At 45.3% G+C, this 20,489-nt stretch overlaps 1 protein-coding gene across 1 annotated transcript in view; it reads left to right on the top strand.

Annotated features, from left to right (window-relative positions):
- The first annotated feature begins 827 nt into the window (after window positions 1-827).
- LOC115777361 (inactive pancreatic lipase-related protein 1-like) overlaps window positions 828-20,489 on the top strand; it is a 54,494-nt gene continuing 34,832 nt past the window's right edge. Inside the window, exons 1-4 of the mRNA XM_030725254.1 lie at window positions 828-900; window positions 982-1,036; window positions 2,414-2,565; window positions 7,005-7,124. Of these exons, the coding sequence (XP_030581114.1) occupies window positions 886-900; window positions 982-1,036; window positions 2,414-2,565; window positions 7,005-7,124 (342 nt within the window). The 5' untranslated portion in view covers window positions 828-885. The remainder of the gene's footprint in view (window positions 901-981; window positions 1,037-2,413; window positions 2,566-7,004; window positions 7,125-20,489) is intronic.

Genomic DNA, 20,489 nt, shown 5'->3' with positions numbered 1-20,489 from the left:
ACTCTCTGTTCCCAAGGTAAACAACACACACTGTGTGTGTGTGTGTGTGTGTGTGTGTGTGTGTGTGTGTGTGTGTGTGTGTGTGTGTGTGTGTGTGTGTGTGTGTGTGTGTGTGTTGTTTATCTTGGGAACAGACAGCAGTGGAATGGGATAAAAAAAAAAGGTGGAGCACATGTGATGTCAATGTTTTAGTAAGACACACTAAGTCCTGGGATTTATATAGATGCTGCTTTGACTGACCACATTCACCTATTTATCTCATTGGTATTCCCTAATGGCAGAAATAGCATCTATAATATGCCCTGTCATACTCCAAACATTGTTCTGGAATGGTTTGTGAAACAATTCAACACATACAAGATTTGGTCTCCAGAGATCCCAAATCTCAGTCTAACTGAACACGTGACAGTATGCTTTTGCCATAACTGGACAAAAAGATCCATAATAATTTATAACTTGAACCTAACCTATTCCTAAACCTAACCAAGAAGAGTACTTTATGAACTGACAGAAAAGTAAAAAAAAAAGAAAAAAAAAAAAAAGAAAAAAAAGTGTCTGAAATGTCCAAACTGTCTAAACGAGACCAACTTTAGACTTTGTAAATATGACAACTCTGGCATGTAGTACTACTGCTGACTGCTCATGCTAGCTGTGGATACACTTTGGACAAACAGTTATAACATGAGCAACACATCTGTTCACAATCTGAACTGCTGGCAGAGGTATGTATAAAGAGCTCATGTGACTGATGTCTGACCTCTTCTGACCTGCCGCTCTTGACATATCAGTCTTTGTGCCACCTGTGTGTTTCCCTGCTCCTATGTGGGTAAAAATGCAGCTGGCAGGAGCATTTAAAGCTGAGTCAGATCTAGTTTTAAACTTTTTATGTCTGGAGTCAGGGTGAGCACACAGCATAATCCCATTCATATTTTTGCTTTGTTTCTCTGCAAACAATTTCTTAGAGGAATTTATGTCCAACAGATGTTGCTGATTTGGAATTTGGGTCTGGTTTTCCTACTTACTGGCGCGTCATATGGTAAGTAACTTTATTTTGTTGGTTGGCTGCAATTTTTTTGAAGGTTACTCAGCATTGCACACTCAAAGAAGAAGCTGCTTGATCCTTCGTAGACTAAAGCTGGGTTCTGTATTCTTGTGCTTCATTTCTTTTGGTAAAGTGGCAGTCAACAATTCTTAGGACAGATTCAATCATGTCATTAAATAAATTAAATAAAATGACCTTGGACTTAAGGGATTAATTAGCTTTAGTTTCATCAAAATCATCTTATTAGACTTTGTAACATATTATCACCAGAAAGGTCATGTTGGAGATTTTTTTGTGGGCTATTATGTTCTTATACAATAACTTTTGCATTTCTTTGATATGAACAGCTAATGTGTTTATTTAATCCAGTTCTAATACCACTTAATACCACATCATTGTAAAAGGCCAGTCACTCACATTACTCATGTATGAGCACAGTTGACAGATGAAGCTCTGTAGAAGCTCAGTATGGTTCCACTCTTCAGGAATCCCTTTGATTCAGTTTGTGATTATCTTCAGGAATACAATACAACCTTTATCAGTACAACCCTGGCCTAATATGATACATGACACTGTAAATATAATACAGGTCAATATAGGTCAGATGAAATGCAAATGTGATGGAACTTATATAAAGTCAAGTAAAAAGTGCCCTTTTGTAAGGGATTATGGCAAAACCCTGTTAAACCTGACAATATGATAAAAATAGTAATGCCTTAGACTTATATAGCGCTTCTCAAGGTACTCAAAGACACTTTTCATGCACACGTCAATCATACTTGGTGGTGATAAGCTACTAATGTAGTCACAGCTGGCAGTCTGACAGAAGTGTAGCTGCCAACTCGTACCTACGGCCCCTCTGACCACCACCAAACACACAACCACATTCACACTTAGGCAATGTGGGTTAAGTGTCTTGCCCAGTGACACAACAACAGCATGTGCTCAGACGGTTGCGAGGTGAGCACCTACCCACTGCACCACTGCCACCCAGTATGGTTCAGAATGACTTTCTTTACTTCTTCTTTAAGTGGCTTCCTAATTTTTACAAGAGAAAAAAAGTCATGTGTTTTGATTTGTGAGCATATATTTACTGGTGAGCACGTGCAGCTCAGTTTACTGGTAAATCTATTGTAATTTAATGATTTTGGTAAATAATTAATTGGATTTTTTGTCACCTAAACTTATATTTTTAGGTTCTCAGAAACTTTGTGACCTTCTACAATTATTTGCTGCTTCTGCTGTCATTTCGTCCTTAAATTTAAATTAAAGTTTTTAAGATACAAAGTTTCTAAACATCATGAATTAAAAGGATGCGATGTTCTGCCTGATTTTTCAGGTTTTATTTCAGTGTTATGTTCATTTTCACAGCACTTAAGGTTTGCTATGATGAGCTGGGCTGCTTTGATGATCTTCCTCCTTGGGGGGGCACAACCCAGAGACCAGCTTCTGCCTTGCCCTGGCACCCAGAGGAAATTGGCACTCGGTTCCTCCTTTTCACCCAACAGAACCAATACTACCAGGCAAAGAGAAATTTTGCTTGTCTTTTGCTTAGCAAAGTATCAATTCAATTTAATTAATTTATTTATATAACTCCAAATCACAATAACATTCACCTCAAGGTGCTTTATATTGTAAGGTTAATAACCCCTACAAAAATACAGAGAAAACCCAACAATCAGATGTCCCCTTATGAGCAGCACTTGGCAACAGTGGGAAGGAAAAACTCCCTTTTAATAGGAAGAAACCTCCAGCAGAACCAGGCTCAGGGAGGGAGACAGAATAGAAGACACACTCTAGAAGAAAACCAGAGATTAATAATAACTAATAATTAAATGCAAAGTGGTGTACAATCAGAGAGAGTGAAAAGAGCTGAATGAAGAAGAAATCTCCAGCAGCCTAGACTGTTGCAACATAACTGAGGGAGGGTTCAGGGTCACCTGATCCAGCCCTAACTAAAAGCTTTAACAAAAAGGAAAGGAAAAATACCCTAGGAACCACAAGTGAGCCTGTGGTCAGAGAGCAAAGTGCTCTATTGTGACGATATGATACAATGAAGTCTTTAAAATAAAACAGGGCCTGATTATTTAAGACCTTGTATGTGAAGAGAAGAATTTTAAATTCTATTCTGGATTTAACAGGGAGCCAATGAAGAGCAGCCAATATGGGAGAAACATGCTCTCTCTTTCTAGTCCCTGTCAGTACTCTAGCTGCAGCATTTCAGAACAACTGAAGGCTTTTCAGGGAGTTTTTAGGTCAGCCTGACAATAATGACTTACAATAGTCCAGCCTAGAAGTAATAAATGCATGAGCTAGTTTTTCGGCATCACTCTGAGACAGGACATTTCCAATATTGTGCAAATGGAAGTTAGCAGTCCTCCATGTTTGTTTAATATGTGCAGCGCAGTACCTTTAATACCTATAGTGTGTTCCAGTGTCTGTAATAAAATATGTTCAACATTTTCAAAAGCTGCACTGAGGTCTAACAGAACAAGCACAGAGATGAGCATACTGTCAGAGGTCATAATAAGATAATTTGTAACCTTCACTAATGTGGTTTCTGTACTGTGATGAATTCTGAAACCTGACTGAAACTCCAAATGAACTAGTCCTCTGCAAATGATCATTAAGCGGTTTTACATCTACTCTTTCTAGAATTTTATATAGAAATAAAATAATTTTATAAATAAAAGGAAGGTTAGAGATTGGCCTGTAATTAGCTAAGACATCTGATGACTTTGTAAGTAATGGATTAATTACTGCCATACAGAGGGGCAAACAGTCCTTTCCTTCAACTCAAGGGAATCTGCCAGTAGCCCTTGATCAAAGCCAGTGTCATAAAAAAGCAAGCAGTGCCCATCCAGCTCAGGAGTTTGCTGACCCAGGCGATGCAATAACTCAATCACCTATAATAGACAATAGACCCATCTTTGTTCAGCACAAGAACTATGGAACTACACCATGCACTGTGAAACCTTTCTAGTACTCCCAGCTCCAGCATGGCAGCTAATTCCTCCTGAACTATTTGCCTTTTGTGTTCAGGTAAACTATAGCGTTGTGAATGCACATCACACCTGGGGAAGTTTCCAAGTGGTGCTGTTGACTGGTGCGACTGGGCAGGGGGAGTACACATCCACAGTGTAATGTAACAACATCCATTCTCTGGGCCAGTGTTTAGATGGTTATCACAATAGAGTAAAGCAGAAATGATTGAAATTGGCACCTAATACAAGACTTTATCTCCTGGTGTAAAGTCTTGACCCTCTGCTGTATTCAGTGGAGACTTAAGCCCAGTAAGGTGTCCAGCTCTTTTAAAGTGTGAGACAGGAATAAAGTACCCTGGTGATCATGTCATTCAGGACGCAGACTCCGGAGATGACCTGAAACAGTGCCTGCACCACACTTTTTACAGAAATGCTGCACAGCAGCACTGCTTTGGGATATTGTGTTGGATAATTCACTAGAACCAAAACAATATATCCCTGTGCTCTCCAGTGAAATGGCAGGATGATGTCCATGCCAATGCATTCAAACCACACCTCCTTTAATGATAACAGATAGAAAGGTGGTTTTGGAGTGGCCAGCTGGTTTACTAACTGGTATTCCATACAGGACGTGCACCACTGGCACACATACCGCCAAACATCCAGCCTTTTGAATTCGATCTTGAGTTTTCTCATTTCGCATTTGATCAGCCATCAGATTATAATGAGCCACCTGAAAAATTAATTACTGATGGCTTTTAGACAACAGCTGAGTGTGTTCCTCTCCAGTGTGAGTGTCACAATTCACGCCGTACAATCTGTCCCTGACTGTGCGGTGTCAGAGTGCACCATGTAACCATTAATTTTTATCACTTGGTCAAAGGTTGAACATAGTGTCATCACAAAAGTGGTCCAATGGAAAATATTTTGTGGGACAAATTACAGAAACTGATGGGGTCTCCTGAGAAGACCCAGCAGGTTCCTCCTCCCTGGTAGCAGTGTTGTACAGTCTTGCATCACCACTGAGCACAGCACAAATGACCCTAAATGTCGTGAGTGCACCTCCAAATATTGCCCCACCCTATTGAACCCCTTATTTTAAATTTCAACAGGCACCATGGCATATTTGTGAATGTCACCATTTACGCATCCAATATCTACTCACTCTGCCTCCAACAATGCCCCAAGCCAAACCAGGGTTTGGTGGTCACTCCATGGCTGATGGTGGGACTCCAAGAGACGCAAAGAGTTTCCTTTTGCAACAGGATTGAACAGATCCTTTGGCTGAGCTGCCAGATGCTCCTCCACCAACATGACTGCTGCCTCTAGGCTTGCTGGCTGGTGGCAGCAAACCAACTCTGATGTTCTTGCCAGGAGCCCCTCCAAAAACCTCCATACCAGGAGCCACAAACTGCTCTAGGACCACCAGTTCTGGCCCCAGCTGCAACCATCTGTCCGTGGTGTCCTTGAGCCTCTAGGCATAGGCAAATGGCTGATCTCCTGTCCCCATATAGGAGTTGTGGAAGCATAGTGATGGTCCACTGGGGAGAAGCCTAGGTGATTTAACACCACATGGTGGATGTGCCCAAAGCTGCCCTGCATTGCTGGTGGTGAGCTCAGTGCCACCGTCTGAGCCTCTCCAGACAACAGGGGCAGTTACCCTGCCCAGTCAGTCTCCAGCCAGCTACATGCCCCTACTGTGGCCTGAAAAACATATCCAGGAAGTACTCTGGGTCATCCGCCTCCCTCATCTTATGCAGTGTGATGACTGGTATCTGGGGGAGTGGTGGTAGTTGAGGCACTGACCCAGACTAAATGCCCAAGTTTTCCAATACCTGTGTTTGCTGCTCAGCCTGGATCTGCTGACGCTGCACCACGGCCTTCTCCAGTTGCATTTGGGCCAGCTCCATCACCATCTGCATCAGTGCTTGCACTGGTTGCATGGGCTGGGGTTCTGACATCCTAGTTTTGGAGACAGTTGGGTGCCAGTGTAGCATGCCACCCACTACAGGAACCCCAACATAAACACAGTTGACAAAGCATTGTCAGAGCACTACACAATTCTTTATTGCTCAAATACAGAGTTTACACTGTACTGCTTCCCACAATACTGCCTAGCAAACTTCAGCTTGTTGTAGCAGCTTCCCTGATGCCAGTTGCACTCATTTGCCTCTTCAGTCCCAGCACAGCACTGAAACAGGAAAGACACAATTATATGATAGCCGGCTCATTGAGCCCACTGCTCTTCTCCTCCCCTGCAGCTGAGCCAAAAGTCACACCCTGCAAATTTGAACTGTTTAGCTATTTTGAATTTAAAATAAATTATTTCTAATTATTATTATTTATTTCTAATTTACCATTTTTTGTGAAGTTTATTTATGGTTTTAAGCTACTACTTTTCACACCCTCAAAATTATATTTTTTTAGAATGACAAGCTGTTTTGCTACAGTATCACCTTTCTCAATACCGCTGACTCAAAAGAACTGAGTTAGATAAATCAGGCAGGTTCCTTTTAGAGCTTTAGAGCTGTATATTCTGTAGAGTCATTCCATATGAAATCAGTCAAATCTGAGAAAAGCTCCCATCTGACCGCCTGGGAAATGGGTGATTGGTTTTGGTACAAAATCATTAATACATTTATTTTAAATTTGGCAGTTTTGAAGTCATCTTATTAATTTTAGCACTTCTGAGCCTTCAAAACATAAGTACAGAAACTAGCCATATAATGGCACTGGTCATTAACATTAAATCATATGAAAGGGCTTTTCTACTTACATTTTTGTCTCAGGCTCAACTTCTAGCCATGATTTCTTCTGTATCAAAATCATTTTCTAATATATATATTTTTGAGATTTTATTTACTCATTTACTTAAAACCATAATAATACTAAGTGAGTAAGCACTGCATTGCCTTCAGTTAGGCTTGTGAATGTCTTTTAAGATCTTTGTATTTAGTGTTTTCCCAACAAACCATCAGGAGATCAAAGCTGACCAAACCATTGAGGCATCCAACTACGGCAGTAAGAGAGCTACTCAATTCATCATTCCTGGTTATCTGGTGAAAGGAGATGAGGACTGGCCACAGGAAATGTGTAAGGTAAGAGAGCACACATTTAAAAGTCATTAATGAAAATGTTAAATGCAAGGAACCCATACTGAGAAACACCTGAGTTAAACATGCATTACACTCTGTTCACCCATTGTTTACAATTGGGAGTTTTCTGTTCTTTGCAGTTTTTGGCAGTCAGTTTATTTACATGGAACCGGTCAATTACAGTGACATATTTGATTTTTTTAGAAGAACAAAACATGATATGCCTGAGGAATGAGAAATGAATTTTGAATTAAAATTGAAGTACAATTATGATTCATTGTACTTCTTGATGGGTGGCTGTAGCTCAGTAGGTAGAGCAGGTCACCTACTGATCGGAAGGTCAGTGGTTCAATTCCTGGCTACTGCTGGCTGCATGCCAATGTATCCTTGGGCAAGATACTTAACCCCAAGTTGCTCTCTGACCGTTCCGTCGGAGTATGAATGTGAGTGAATGTTACATAATTAAAGCACTTAGCTTAATTAATTAATCATGGAAGTGCTTGTATGAATGGGTGTGCATGGGTAAATGTAAAACGTGTTGTGTAAGCACTTTGAGTGCTCATATCTGTGTAGAAAAGCGTTATATAAGAACTAGTCCATTTACCATTGTGTGCAAAGCAAGTGTGTTCTTGGTTCATCAGCTGCAAAAAGAAAATATACCACACACAAACAGCTTACGAGAATATTAATAAAGTCACAGGCCTCATACTTGTGATCAGGAACAGTACTGGTCAATTGGTCATTGACCCCCAAGCAATAAATAAGTGTATTGAAGACTTTTACAGCACAAACACCTCTGTCAGGTTACCTTAGACAATTTTTTTTAGAGAAGAGTAAATTTACTAAACTGGATGATGTGGCAGAGGTAGATTTGGAAGCATATTTTACATTGGCCATACTGTTGTAAAGGCAGTTTCCAAACAATAAAGCTGGTGCAGAATTTTATAAAGCACAGAGCACATTATTGGCACCCCCCGATCATTCAAATATTAAATCACTCTACATGGGATGTGGGTATCAGGTTCACTTTATCTTGGCAAGAGCTCTGATTTTGAAAAAGGACTATGACCTTCCTTTTGTCACTTTTCTCATCATATAGAACGGTATGAATTCTTCCAGTGGAAGCCAAATTACTAACCAAGATGTTGTCTAGCTGTGTAGCTGTCTTAAAACGCATATTTGTCACTGCTGTGTGGCAGGCAGCATTGGACCCCAACGGCGGACTGAAACTTGACACTTGAGATAAACTTAGAAACTTAATCCTCGACATGAACTAGAAACTTCACACTTGAAGATTCAGCGCACACAGAGGAAAACTAATGACAGCGACGTGACCAGGAACAAGGGAAAAATGACCATCTAATATTGCTAAAATCATACATCCGGATCAGACAGAATTCACATCCAATAAACATATATATCAACTCCTTAATCTAATCTATTTCCCCAATGCAGCAGGGAGGATTCAGTTGTGGTCTCCCTCAACGCCAAGAAGACTTTAGATCAATCTGAATGTCCTTATCTGTATTAGGTTTTGGTGATTCATTTGTTACTTGTGTAAGGATAATCTATAAAGAGCCTAAAGCAGCTGTTGTCACAAACCAAATTATACCAAAGACTGATTATATTATTAAAAAAGAAAGAAAAGAAAAGACTTCATTCAGTTTCTTTGAAGACATTTTACCTTGTTCAGTTCTAAAACCAAAAGGTTGAGAATCCCAGGTATTAAAACCCTAGTGGTGGCTGTCCCATTTGGAGGTGGTCATTGACCCACTGTTGATCATGTGGGTCATCACATGAGCGAAGGTGTGAAAAAAGGAGTGGGTCATTACCATCATACCTTCTGAGACCTTGCCCCACCCTATCATGTGATTGTTTCAGGTCAACTGAAGTAAGGTGTGAGTCAGGGTTGAGGCACCTGGGAGGAGATCTCAAGATTCCTTAGAACAACTGCTTTTAAGATTGTTCCCAATAAATAAGCTTGGCCCTGAGCTATCCTGGTGCCCCATCTGTGTCTTTTTTCTGCAGTTGTATGTTTATGGTGTACTTTTCTAATAAAATAATTTACATCGAGTTTGGCGATTGGCATTTATTCACATAGTTATGTAACTCAAGATCCTGATGTGCTAGAGAAATTCTGTTTGCATATTTGCAATCATCCATCCATCCATCCATCCATTTTCTTCCGCTTATCCGGGGCCGGGTCGCGGGGGCAGAAGCCGAAGCAGAGAAGCCCAGGCTTCCCTCTCCCCAGCCACCTCCTCCAGCTCATCTGGAGGGACCCCAAGGCGTTCCCAGGCCAGCCGAGATACATAATCTCTCCAGCGTGTCCTGGGTCTACCACGGGGCCTCTTCCCGGTGGGACATGCCCGGAACACCTCACCCAGGAGGCGGCCAGGAGGCATCCTAATCAGATGCCCGAGCCACCTCAACTGGCTCCTTTCGATGTGGAGGAGCAGCGGCTCTACTCTGAGCCCCTCCTGGATGGCCGCACTCCTCACCTTATCTCTAAGGGAGAGGCCAGCCACCCTTCGAAGGAAACTCATTTCTGCCGCTTGTATTCACGATCTTATTCTTTCGGTCACTACCCAAAGCTCGTGGCCATAGGTGAGGGTAGGAACGTAGATCGACCGGTAAATCAAGAGCTTCGCTTTTACGCTAAGCTCCCTCTTCACCACGACGGACCGGTGCAGCGTCCGCATCACTGCAGAAGCAGCCCCGATCCGCCTGTTGATCTCCCGTTCCCTTCTCCCATCACTTGTGAACAAGACCCCAAGATACTTGAACTCCTCCACTTGAGGCAAGAACTCGTTCCTGAGCCAAAGAGGGCACTCCACCCTTTTCCGGCTGAGGACCATGGCCTCAGACTTAGAGGTGCTGATTCTCATGCCAGCCGCTTCACACTCGGTTGCGAACCCTTCCACTGCGAGCTGGAGGCCCCCCCCTGATGAAGCCAACAGAACCGCATCATCTGCAAAAAGCAGAGATGAGACTCTGAGGCCACCAAGGAAGAAGCCTTCCGCCACCTGGCTACGCCTAGAAATTCTGTCCATAAAAATTATGAACAGAATCGGTGACAAAGGGCAGCCCTGACGGAGTCCAACACCCACAGGAAACGAATCCGACTTATTACCGGCTATACGGACCAAGCTCTCACTGTGGTTGTACAAGGACTGAAAGGCCCACAACAATGGGCCAGACACCCCATACTCCCGCAGAACCTCCCAAAGGACACCCCGAGGGACACGGTCAAATGCCTTCTCCAAGTCCACAAAGCACATGTAGACTGGTTGGGCAAACTCCCACGCACACTCGAATATCCTTGAGAGGATAAAGAGCTGGTCCAGCATTCCGCGACCAGGACGAAAACCGCATTGTTCCTCCTGAATCCGAGGTTCGACTAACGGACGCACCCTCCTTTCCAGCACCCTGGCATAGACCTTACCGGGGAGGCTGAGGAGTGTGATCCCCCGAAAGTTGGAGCACACCCTCCGGTCTCCCTTCTTAAAGATGGGGACCACCACCCCGGTCTGCCAATCCAATGGCACTGCCCCAGATCTCCACGCGATGTTGCAGAGGCGTGTCAACCAAGACAGCCCTACAACATCCAGAGCCTTCAGGAACTTAGGGCGAATCTCGTCCACCCCAGGGGCTCTGCCACCAAGGAGTTGTTTAACTACCTCAGTGACCTCACCCCCAGTGATGGTCAAGTCATCCCCCTCATCCCCAGACTCTGCTTCCACTACAGAAGGCGTGTCAGTGGGATTCAGAAGGTCCTCGAAGTATTCCTTCCACCGTCCGACTATAGCCTCAGTTGAAGTCAGCAGCACCCCCCCCGCACTATAAACAGTGTGAGTGAAGCACTGCTTTCCCCTCCTGAGTCGCCTGACGGTTTGCCAGAATCGCTTCGATGCCGTCCGAAAGTCTTTTTCCATAGCCTCACCGAACTCCTCCCACACCCGAGTTTTTGCTTCGGCCACTGCCCGAGCTGCATTCCGCTTGGCCTGTCGATACCTGTCAGCTGCCTCCGGAGTCCCACAGGCTAACCAAGCCCGATAGGACTCTTTCTTCAGCTTGATGGCTCCCTTCACCTCCGGTGACCACCATCTGGTTCGGGGGTTACCACCACGACAGGCACCAACCACCTTGCAGCCACAGCTCTGAGCAGAAGCCTCAACAATGGAGGTGCGGAACATGGTCCATTCGGACTCAATGTCCTCAGCCTCCCTCGGAATGCTGTCGAAGTTCTGCCGGAGGTGGGAGTTGAAGATCTCCCGGACTGGGGCTTCTGCCAGGCGTTCCCAGCGCACCCTCACAATACCTTTAGGTGTGCCAGGTCTGTCCAGCATCTTCCCCCGCCACCTGATCCAACTCACCACCAGGTGGTGATCAGTTGACAGCTCAGCTCCTCTCTTCACCCGAGTGTCCAGAACATACGGCCGCAGATCTGATGATACGATTACAAAATCGATCATCGACCTGCGACCTAGGGTGTCCTGGTGCCATGTGCACTTATGGACATCCTTGTGTTCGAACACGGTGTTTGTTATGGACAAACTGTGGTTTGCACAGAAGTCCAATAACAAAACACCATTCGGGTTCAGATCGGGCAGGCCGTTCCTCCCAATCACGCCCCTCCAGGTCTCACTGTCATTGCCCACGTGAACCTTGAAGTCTCCCAGCAAGACTATGGAGTCACCAGTCTGCACCCGACCCCTACGACACCTCCTGCGGGTGGTGGGCCTGCAGGAGGGCGGGCCCATGTAACCTCTTCGGGCTGCGCCCGGCCAAGCACCACGGGCTAATGCCTGGCCACCAGATGCTCTCCCTCGAGCTCCCTCCCCAGGCCTGGCTCCAGGGTGGGGCCCCGGTAACTCTATCCCGGGCAGGGTAAACTGTTCCCTTGTTTTTTTCACTCATAAGGGTCTTCCAGATATTTGCAATCAGTGTACCCAAATTAGTAAAAATCAGTTGTTTTTCCTCAGGTAGCAGACAAAAAGGTTTGTTTTTGTTGACCAGTGTTATCTGTGCTGAGGAAGGGGGGGGTGGGCAGAGCAGCAGTGGTGGGAGGAGGGTAGATGTGTTCATTGTGGCTGTTACAGTGCGGGGGCGGGGGTTGCAGCAGTTGTAGCAGAGACAGGGCAATCAAACTGGTTATAGCAGAGCTTGAATTTGCGTCAATTGCACTGCTGCTCCTCTACTTACATCCTGTGATGATCCTCATACTGTCAGAAAAAAGAAACAAAGAATAAATAAAGAAATAAAGAAACTGCAATAAGGTGCTACTGGAAAGGCTGCCACACACTATGGCAAACTGCACAGAAGGATGTCCCATGGCAGTTGCAGATTATTGTTCTCTAGTGCTCCCACATGTGGTCATCCATCCCAGTTCAATTCAATTCAGTTTTATTTATATAGTGCCAAATCACAACAGTCACCTCAAGGCACTTTATCAAAGACATTCTTTTTTTTTTCTTTTTTTAAAAATTTTATTTAAACATCCATCAACAACAGGTCGTTGACCAGAGGGACAGAGCAAACATGGCGTATGTTTTTTTTTTTTTCCTTCCCTTTCCTTTCCCTTCCCTTCCCCTTGTTCCCCCTACCCCTCCCCATCTATCCCCACCCTGCTGCAACAATGAAACAACAAAATAAAATGATATAATGGAGAGAGGAAAAAAAAGAAAAAAAAAATACAGCTAAAAGACCACGAGCATGAAAACCCAGGAAACAACACAAAAAACGTGGACAACTTACGAACAGGCATCCACACAAGCATTGGTACAGAAACCAAGTCAGGGCATGGATGTTTAAAACTGCACAGGTTGTCAGTCACTGTCAAAAGCCGGAACCACAGGGAACCAAACACACGCAGCAGAACCAGCTCCTGCGCGAACTTCAGGCTTGAGGGAGGACATCCAGTCTCTCAAAATAAAATAATAGAGGGGCCCAAGTTTTATAAAATTTTTGGATCAAACCTCTAACACAAAACTTCTCTAACTTAAGGAACAGGGTCAGATCTTTCAACCAAAGAGAAGCCCTGGGTGGGTGTTCTGATCTCCACACTAATAGTATTCTTCTTCGGGCGAGGAGAGTTGAAAAAGCCAGTACATTTTTAAAGTCATGTGTTAATGATGTGCCCTTCCCTGGAACTCCAAATATTGCCAATTCAGCGCTGGGTTGGATACCTATTTCGAAAGCCTCAGATAGGATCTGAAACATTGTAGACCAGAAGCTGCGCAGTTTGTTACAGGACCAGAACATGTGAGTTAGATTTGCGTGAGCTATATGGCAACGAACACAGGTTTCACTGACTGTAGGATAAATCCTCGAGAGTTTGGCCCTGCTGTAATGAATCCTATGGAGGACCTTGAACTGAATTAGTCCAAGTCGAGCGCATGATGTTGACCCACTTACTCTACGTAATGCGTGGTTCCAGGTCTCATCAGAGATGTGTATCCCAAGTTCTTCTGACCATTCTGCTCTGATCACATTGAGCTTTACTGCATTGAGTGATGAGATGCTATTATAGATTTTGGAGATGAGACCTTTACAATGTGTAGGGATTTGCAAAATTATGTCCATTCCTCCCTTTGGGGGTAAGTTGGGAAAGCAAGGACTGATGTTGTGAACAAAGTCCCGAATCTGGAGATATCAAAATAGGGAGGAGCGTTGTAAACTAAATTTAGAGGAAATAGCATCAAAGGTAGCAAAAGTACCATCTATATAAAGGTCACTAAATTTACTTAAGCCTGCTCTCTGCCATTGGGCAAAGACAGAGTCTAACATGGATGGCAGGAAAACATGGTTATCACATACGGGACTATAGACAGAGAAGTTTGTCATGTTGAAGTGTTGTCTAAATTGTGACAAAGACATTCTTGAATTTGGTGATAAAGTCCACAAAAAAGAGATTTGGGTTAGTTTTTAACACCACTTGAGCCCATCTTAACACTCATCCCTGCAGCAGTTCTACCAAGAAGGTAATTTTTGTTCACTCAGAAGCATAAGTTTTACTTTGTTTTACTCAGTATAAATTGGGTTTAATGTAAAGACTCCTTGTTTTCATCATCAGTTCTCCAGGGATTTTTTTAAATTTAGATTTCTCGAGCAGTCACATGCATATTAACACAAGAGCACAAGATTTGCAGGAATAGACTTTCCAGCACATTCACCCCAACGATTAGACCATGCAATGGTCATAGAAATTACCAAAAAAATAAAAAATCACAAGAGCTAAATTTCAGACTCTACAGCCCTCATTTAGCATGTTAAAAGTTCAATTGACAGTACAATTAAAAAGTGCCTGGAAAGGTTGCCAGGAGAAAGCCTTTTCTCTATAAAAAGAACATGGCAGCATGGCTTAGGTCTCCAAAATTGCATCTGAAAAAAAAGAAGATGATCAAAACAGAAGACTACTGAAACGTTTTCCAGACTAGAAATATTTGGTCATCAGTTTCCAAAGGAGATCTTGGAGCGACGCAAGGTCCTGTTACTAATATGGAAAAAATTCATGCAAGAAGGCTCTCGCGCTGTCATCGCTGTCATGTTAACGGACAGCTTTGTCAAGACTAGAATACCACGCCATGGCTCTACTAATCTAACAGGTGATCTGTGTCCACGCTCGAAATGTATACAGTTTGTCTAAATATGATCGTTAATGCCAGTATGATCAGCATAGTGCCGTGATCTTCTGTTGTTGCTGTTTTTTTTTCTTTCTTTCCCCTCTTCCTGTTGTAGTTTTAAAAATGTTGTTTTGGTGTTTGCACCATTTTATTTCACTTGGATGCCTTTTTTCACGTCTTTTCTCTTTCCGCACTCAGCACTATGTTTATTTCACTTACCATGCTAACATACACCACAGACGCACACAGACCAACACTCAACACATATACACACAGACCAACATTCAGCGCATATATGCACACGCGCGCACACACACACACACACACTGATACACACACACATACACACACCTCTAATGAGCACACAACACTTCACCAGTTAGTTGAAACATGAGCACACTGAGGTTTGTTTCATGGAATGTACACAGAGCTGGTTCGAGGGAAAAGAGGCTAAAAAATTTTAATCGGTTTAAAGACTTAAAAGCAGATGTTGTGCTTCTACAGGAGACACATGTGTCCAAAACATCACACACTCTCTCCTCTTCACAGTTCCCTCACACATACTCAGCCTGCTACAAGTCCAAACAAAGAGGTGTAGCGATATTGATTAACAGGAAGATAAACTTTAAAATTACAAACACTACAATAGATCCAAAAGGCAGATTTATAATACTTAATTTATCAATTTCATACCTTCTTCACTTTACTGTCTGATCACTCTGACACCACACTTGTAATAGGAGGAGACTTCAACCTGGTGTTTAATTCAGATATTGACAGGCCCAGTACAGCAGTGAGTCAGAGGAACTGGCAGTCTGCAGACATTCCTAAACAATATATGAAGGATTTTGGTCTTTGTGATGCTTGGCGTTCACATCACCCCAGTCTGCACGATTATTCTTTTTTCTCACCAGTACACCACTCTCACTCCCGCTTAGATTACTTTTTAGTTAGCAACTCCATAATGATGGACATCACAGCCACTCAGATTCATCCTATCATTATCAGTGATCATGCACTTGTAACGTCTGGGTTGTGTTCGGTGGTGAAGAGGAGGCGGCGGGCAGCAAAAAAAAACGCACAAGCACACTGGCACTGAGAATTTCAGTATTGCCCTTTTAATAAATGTAATCTTCACAACCTTATGAAGCCCGGTTGAATGGCTGCTACATAAACACACATGAAAACGAGCAGTGTTCATACAACCTAGGACGGTACAAAAAATAAGGAAAAGGAAAAGGTCCGCCTCAAGCCAAAAATGTCCGTCTGCAAAACACATCTCCCGCGCTCTCTACTGAGGAGCGGTGGGCGCACACTGGTGACATCATCAACACAAAAAGACCAGACTGTCGTAAAGAGACATCACAATTACGACTGTTACACACTGGTGTCTATCACTCTGACACAGAAAAGAGTCACACCACCAATCAGGAACTGGAGATTCATTGTCATTACTTAAAGAACAAGACTTTATTAATTTTTTCAAAAAGGAGTGGGCAACATATTTGGAACATAATGATCTACCAGGAGTATCACCATGTGTTCTTTGGGAAGCAGGAAAGGCAGTAATGCGGGGCAGAATAATATCTTACTGCTCGTATAAAGAAAAATAAAGAAAAAACACGTGTCAGAATTAGAACAGAAAATTAAATCTTTAGAAACTGCCTATGGTGATTCCTCCGTGAATCGCCACCTTATCGTGGTGGAGGGGCTTGTGTGCCCCAGTGATCCCAGGAGCTATGTTGTCCGGGGGCTTGTCCCCCTGGTAGGGTCTCCCATGGCAAACTGGTCCTGGGTGAGGGTCCAGACAAAGAGCGGTTCAGAAGACCCCTATGTTTGCAACAACGAGGGAACAGTTTACCCTGCCCGGGATAGGGTTACCGGGGCCCCACCCTGGAGCCAGGCCTGGGGAGGGAGCTCGAGGGAGAGTGTCTGGTGGCCCGGCATTAGCCCGTGGTGCTCGGCCAGGCGCAGCCCGAAGAGGTTACATGGGCCCGCCCTCCTGTAGGCCCACCACCTGCAGGAGGTGACGTAGGGGTCAGGTGCAGTGTGTGTCGGGCGGTGGCCGAGGGCGGAGGCCCTGGCGGACCGATCCCCGGCTATCGAAACTGGCTATTGGGACATGGAATGTCACCTCTCTGGTGGGGAAGGAGCCTGAGCTAGTGCGTGAGGTTGAGAGATACCAGCTAGATATAGTTGGGCTCACCTCAACGCATGGCCTGGGCTCTGGAACCAGTCTCCTGGAGAAGGGCTGGACTCTGTTCAAGTCTGGAGTTGCCCTCGGTGAGAGGCGGTGAGCTGGGGTGGGTATTCTTGTATCCCCCCGGCTTGCTGCCTGTACGTCGGAGTTTACACCGGTGGACAAGAGGGTAGTTTCCCTGCGCCTTCGAGCTGGGGAACGGGTCCTGACTGTTGTTTGCGCTTATGCGCCGAATGACAGTTCAGAGTACCCACCCTTTTTGGAGTCGCTGGGTGGGGTGCTGGAGGGTGCTCCATCTGGGGAGTCCATAGTCTTGCTGGGAGATTTCAACGCTCACGTGGGCAATGACAGTGAGACCTGGAGGGGCGTGATTGGGAGGAACGGCCTGCCTGATCTGAACCCGAATGGTGTTTTGTTATTGGACTTCTGCGCAAACCACAGTTTGTCCATAACGAACACCATGTTCGAACATAAGGATGTCCATAAGTGCACATGGCACCAGGACACCCTAGGTCGCAGGTCGATGATCGATTTTGTAATCGTATCATCAGATCTGCGGCGTATGTTCTGGACACTCGGGTGAAGAGAGGAGCTGAGCTGTCAACTGATCATCACCTGGTGGTGAGTTGGATCAGGTGGCGGGGGAAGATGCTGGACAGACCTGGCACACCTAAAGGTATTGTGAGGGTGCGCTGGGAACGCCTGGCAGAAGCCCCAGTCCGAGAGATCTTCAACTCCCACCTCCGGCAGAACTTCGACAGCATTCCGAGGGAGGCTGAGGACATTGAGTCCGAATGGACCATGTTCCGCACCTCCATTGTTGAGGCTGCTGCTCAGAGCTGTGGCTGCAAGGTGGTTGGTGCCTGTCGTGGTGGTAACCCCCGAACCAGATGGTGGTCACCGGAGGTGAAGGGAGCCATCAAGCTGAAGAAAGAGTCCTATCGGGCTTGGTTAGCCTGTGGGACTCCGGAGGCAGCTGACAGGTATCGGCAGGCCAAGCGGAATGCAGCTCGGGCAGTGGCTGAAGCAAAAATTCGGGTGTGGGAGGAGTTCGGTGAGGCTATGGAAAAAGACTTTCAGACGGCATCGAAGCAATTCTGGCAAACCGTCAGGCGACTCAGGAGGGGAAAGCAGTGCTCCACTCACACGGTTTATAGTGCGGGTGGGGTGCTGCTGACTTCAACTGAGGCTATAGTCGGACGGTGGAAGGAATACTTCGAGGACCTCCTGAATCCCACTGACACGCCTTCTGTAGTGGAAGCAGAGTCTGGGGATGAGGGGGATGACTTGACCATCACTGGGGGTGAGGTCACTGAGGTAGTTAAACAACTCCTTGGTGGCAGGGCCCCTGGGGTGGACGAGATTCGCCCTGAGTTCCTGAAGGCTCTGGATGTTGTAGGGCTGTCTTGGTTGACACGCCTCTGCAACATCGCGTGGAGATCTGGGGCAGTGCCATTGGATTGGCAGACCGGGGTGGTGGTCCCCATCTTTAAGAAGGGAGACCGGAGGGTGTGCTCCAACTTTTGGGGGATCACACTCCTCAGCCTCCCCGGTAAGGTCTATGCCAGGATGCTGGAAAGGAGGGTCCGTCCGTTAGTCCAACCTCGGATCCAGGAGGAACAATGCGGTTCTCGACCTGGTCGCGGAACGCTGGACCAGCTCTTTATCCTCTCAAGGATATTCGAGTGTGCGTGGGAGTTTGCCCAACCAGTCTACATGTGCTTTGTGGACTTGGAGAAGGCATTCGACCGTGTCCCTCGGGGTGTCCTTTGGGAGGTCCTGCGGGAGTATGGGGTGTCTGGCCCGTTGTTGTGGGCCATTCAGTCTTTGTACAACCACAGTGAGAGCTTGGTCTGTATAGCCGGTAATAAGTCGGATTCGTTTCCTGTGGGTGTTGGACTCCGTCAGGGCTGCCATTTGTCACCGATTCTGTTCATAATTTTTATGGACAGAATTTCTAGGCGTAGCCAGGTGGCGGAAGGCTTCTTCCTTGGTGGCCTCAGAGTCTCATCTCTGCTTTTTGCGGATGATGCGGTTCTGTTGGCTTCATCAGGGGGTGGCCTCCAGCTCGCAGTGGAACGGTTCGCAGCCGAGTGTGAAGCGGCCGGTATGAGAATCAGCACCTCTAAGTCTGAGGCCATGGTCCTCAGCCGGAAAAAGGTGGAGTGCTCTCTCCGGCTCAGGAACGAGTTCTTACCCCATGTGGAGGAGTTCAAGTATTATAAATACTTGTTCACGAGTGATGGGAGAAGGGAGCGGGAGATCGACAGACGGATCGGGGCTGCCTCTGCAGTGATGCGGACGCTGCACCGGTCTGTCGTGGTGAAGAGAGAGCTTAGTGTAAAAGCGAAGCTCTCGATTTACTGGTCGATCTACGTTCCTACCCTCACCTATGGCCACGAGCTTTGGGTAGTGAATAAGAATAAGATCGCGAATACAAGCGGCAGAAATGAGTTTCCTTCGAAGGGTGGCTGGCCTCTCCCTTAGAGATAAGGTGAGGAATGCGGCCATCCGGGAGGGGCTCAGAGTAGAGCCGCTGCTCCTCCACATCGAAAGGAGCCAGTTGAGGTGGCTCGGGCATCTGATTAGGATGCCTCCTGGCCGCCTCTTAGGTGAGGTGTTCCGGGCATGTCCCACCGGGAAGAGGCCCCGTGGTAGACCCAGGACACGCTGGAGGGATTATAACTCTCGGCTGGCCTGGGAACGCCTTGGGGTCCCTCCAGATGAGCTGGAGGAGGTGGCTGGGGAGAGGGAAGCCTGGGCTTCTTTGCTTAGGCTTCTGCCCCCGCGACCCGGCCCTGGATAAGCGGAAGAGAATGGATGGATGGATGGAAACTGCCTATGCTGTCTCACCACAAGAACATATAATTAACAACCTGAGGAAACTAAAACTGGAATTAAATGAAAATTGATAAGAAGACACAATTTCTGTTACAGCGGTTGTGTTTGGAAAACTTTGAACATGGAAGTAAATTTGGAAAATTCCTTGCTAACCAAGTAAAACTAAATGAAGAAAAAACAGCTTTTATTCTATTAAAGTCTCAACTGGTAATATTACTCATGACCCACAACAAATAAATAACTCTTTTAAAGACTTTTATGAAGCCTTATACTCACCACAGATTAATCCATCTGATACTGAAATTGAAGAATTTCTTAATAACATATGTCTACCAAAGCTAAATGATGAACAGGCTGTGGCTCTTGATTTGTCTCTTTCATCATTGGAATTTTATGAAGCAGTACAGCATCTCCCAAATAATAAATCCCCAGGTCCAGATGGTTTTCCAGCAGAGTTTTATAAATAATTTTGGTCTGTGCTAAAATCCTTTTTTCTCAGAATGGTGGCTCAAATTCAGAACAATCATACGATCTCCCCAAACATGAACTCTGCTAACATTAGTCTACTTCTTAAACCAGGCAAAGACCCCACACTCCCATCCAGCTACCGCCCAATCTCACTCATTAATGTAGACCTTAAAATAATTTGCAAAATCCTTGCCAGAAGATTAGAAAAAAAATCACTCCATCTATTATACATCC

Source organism: Archocentrus centrarchus, unplaced genomic scaffold (assembly GCF_007364275.1).
Source record: "Archocentrus centrarchus isolate MPI-CPG fArcCen1 unplaced genomic scaffold, fArcCen1 scaffold_50_ctg1, whole genome shotgun sequence".
Classification (NCBI taxonomy): domain Eukaryota; kingdom Metazoa; phylum Chordata; class Actinopteri; order Cichliformes; family Cichlidae; genus Archocentrus; species Archocentrus centrarchus.
This window is presented reverse-complemented; position numbering and strand designations above follow the sequence as displayed.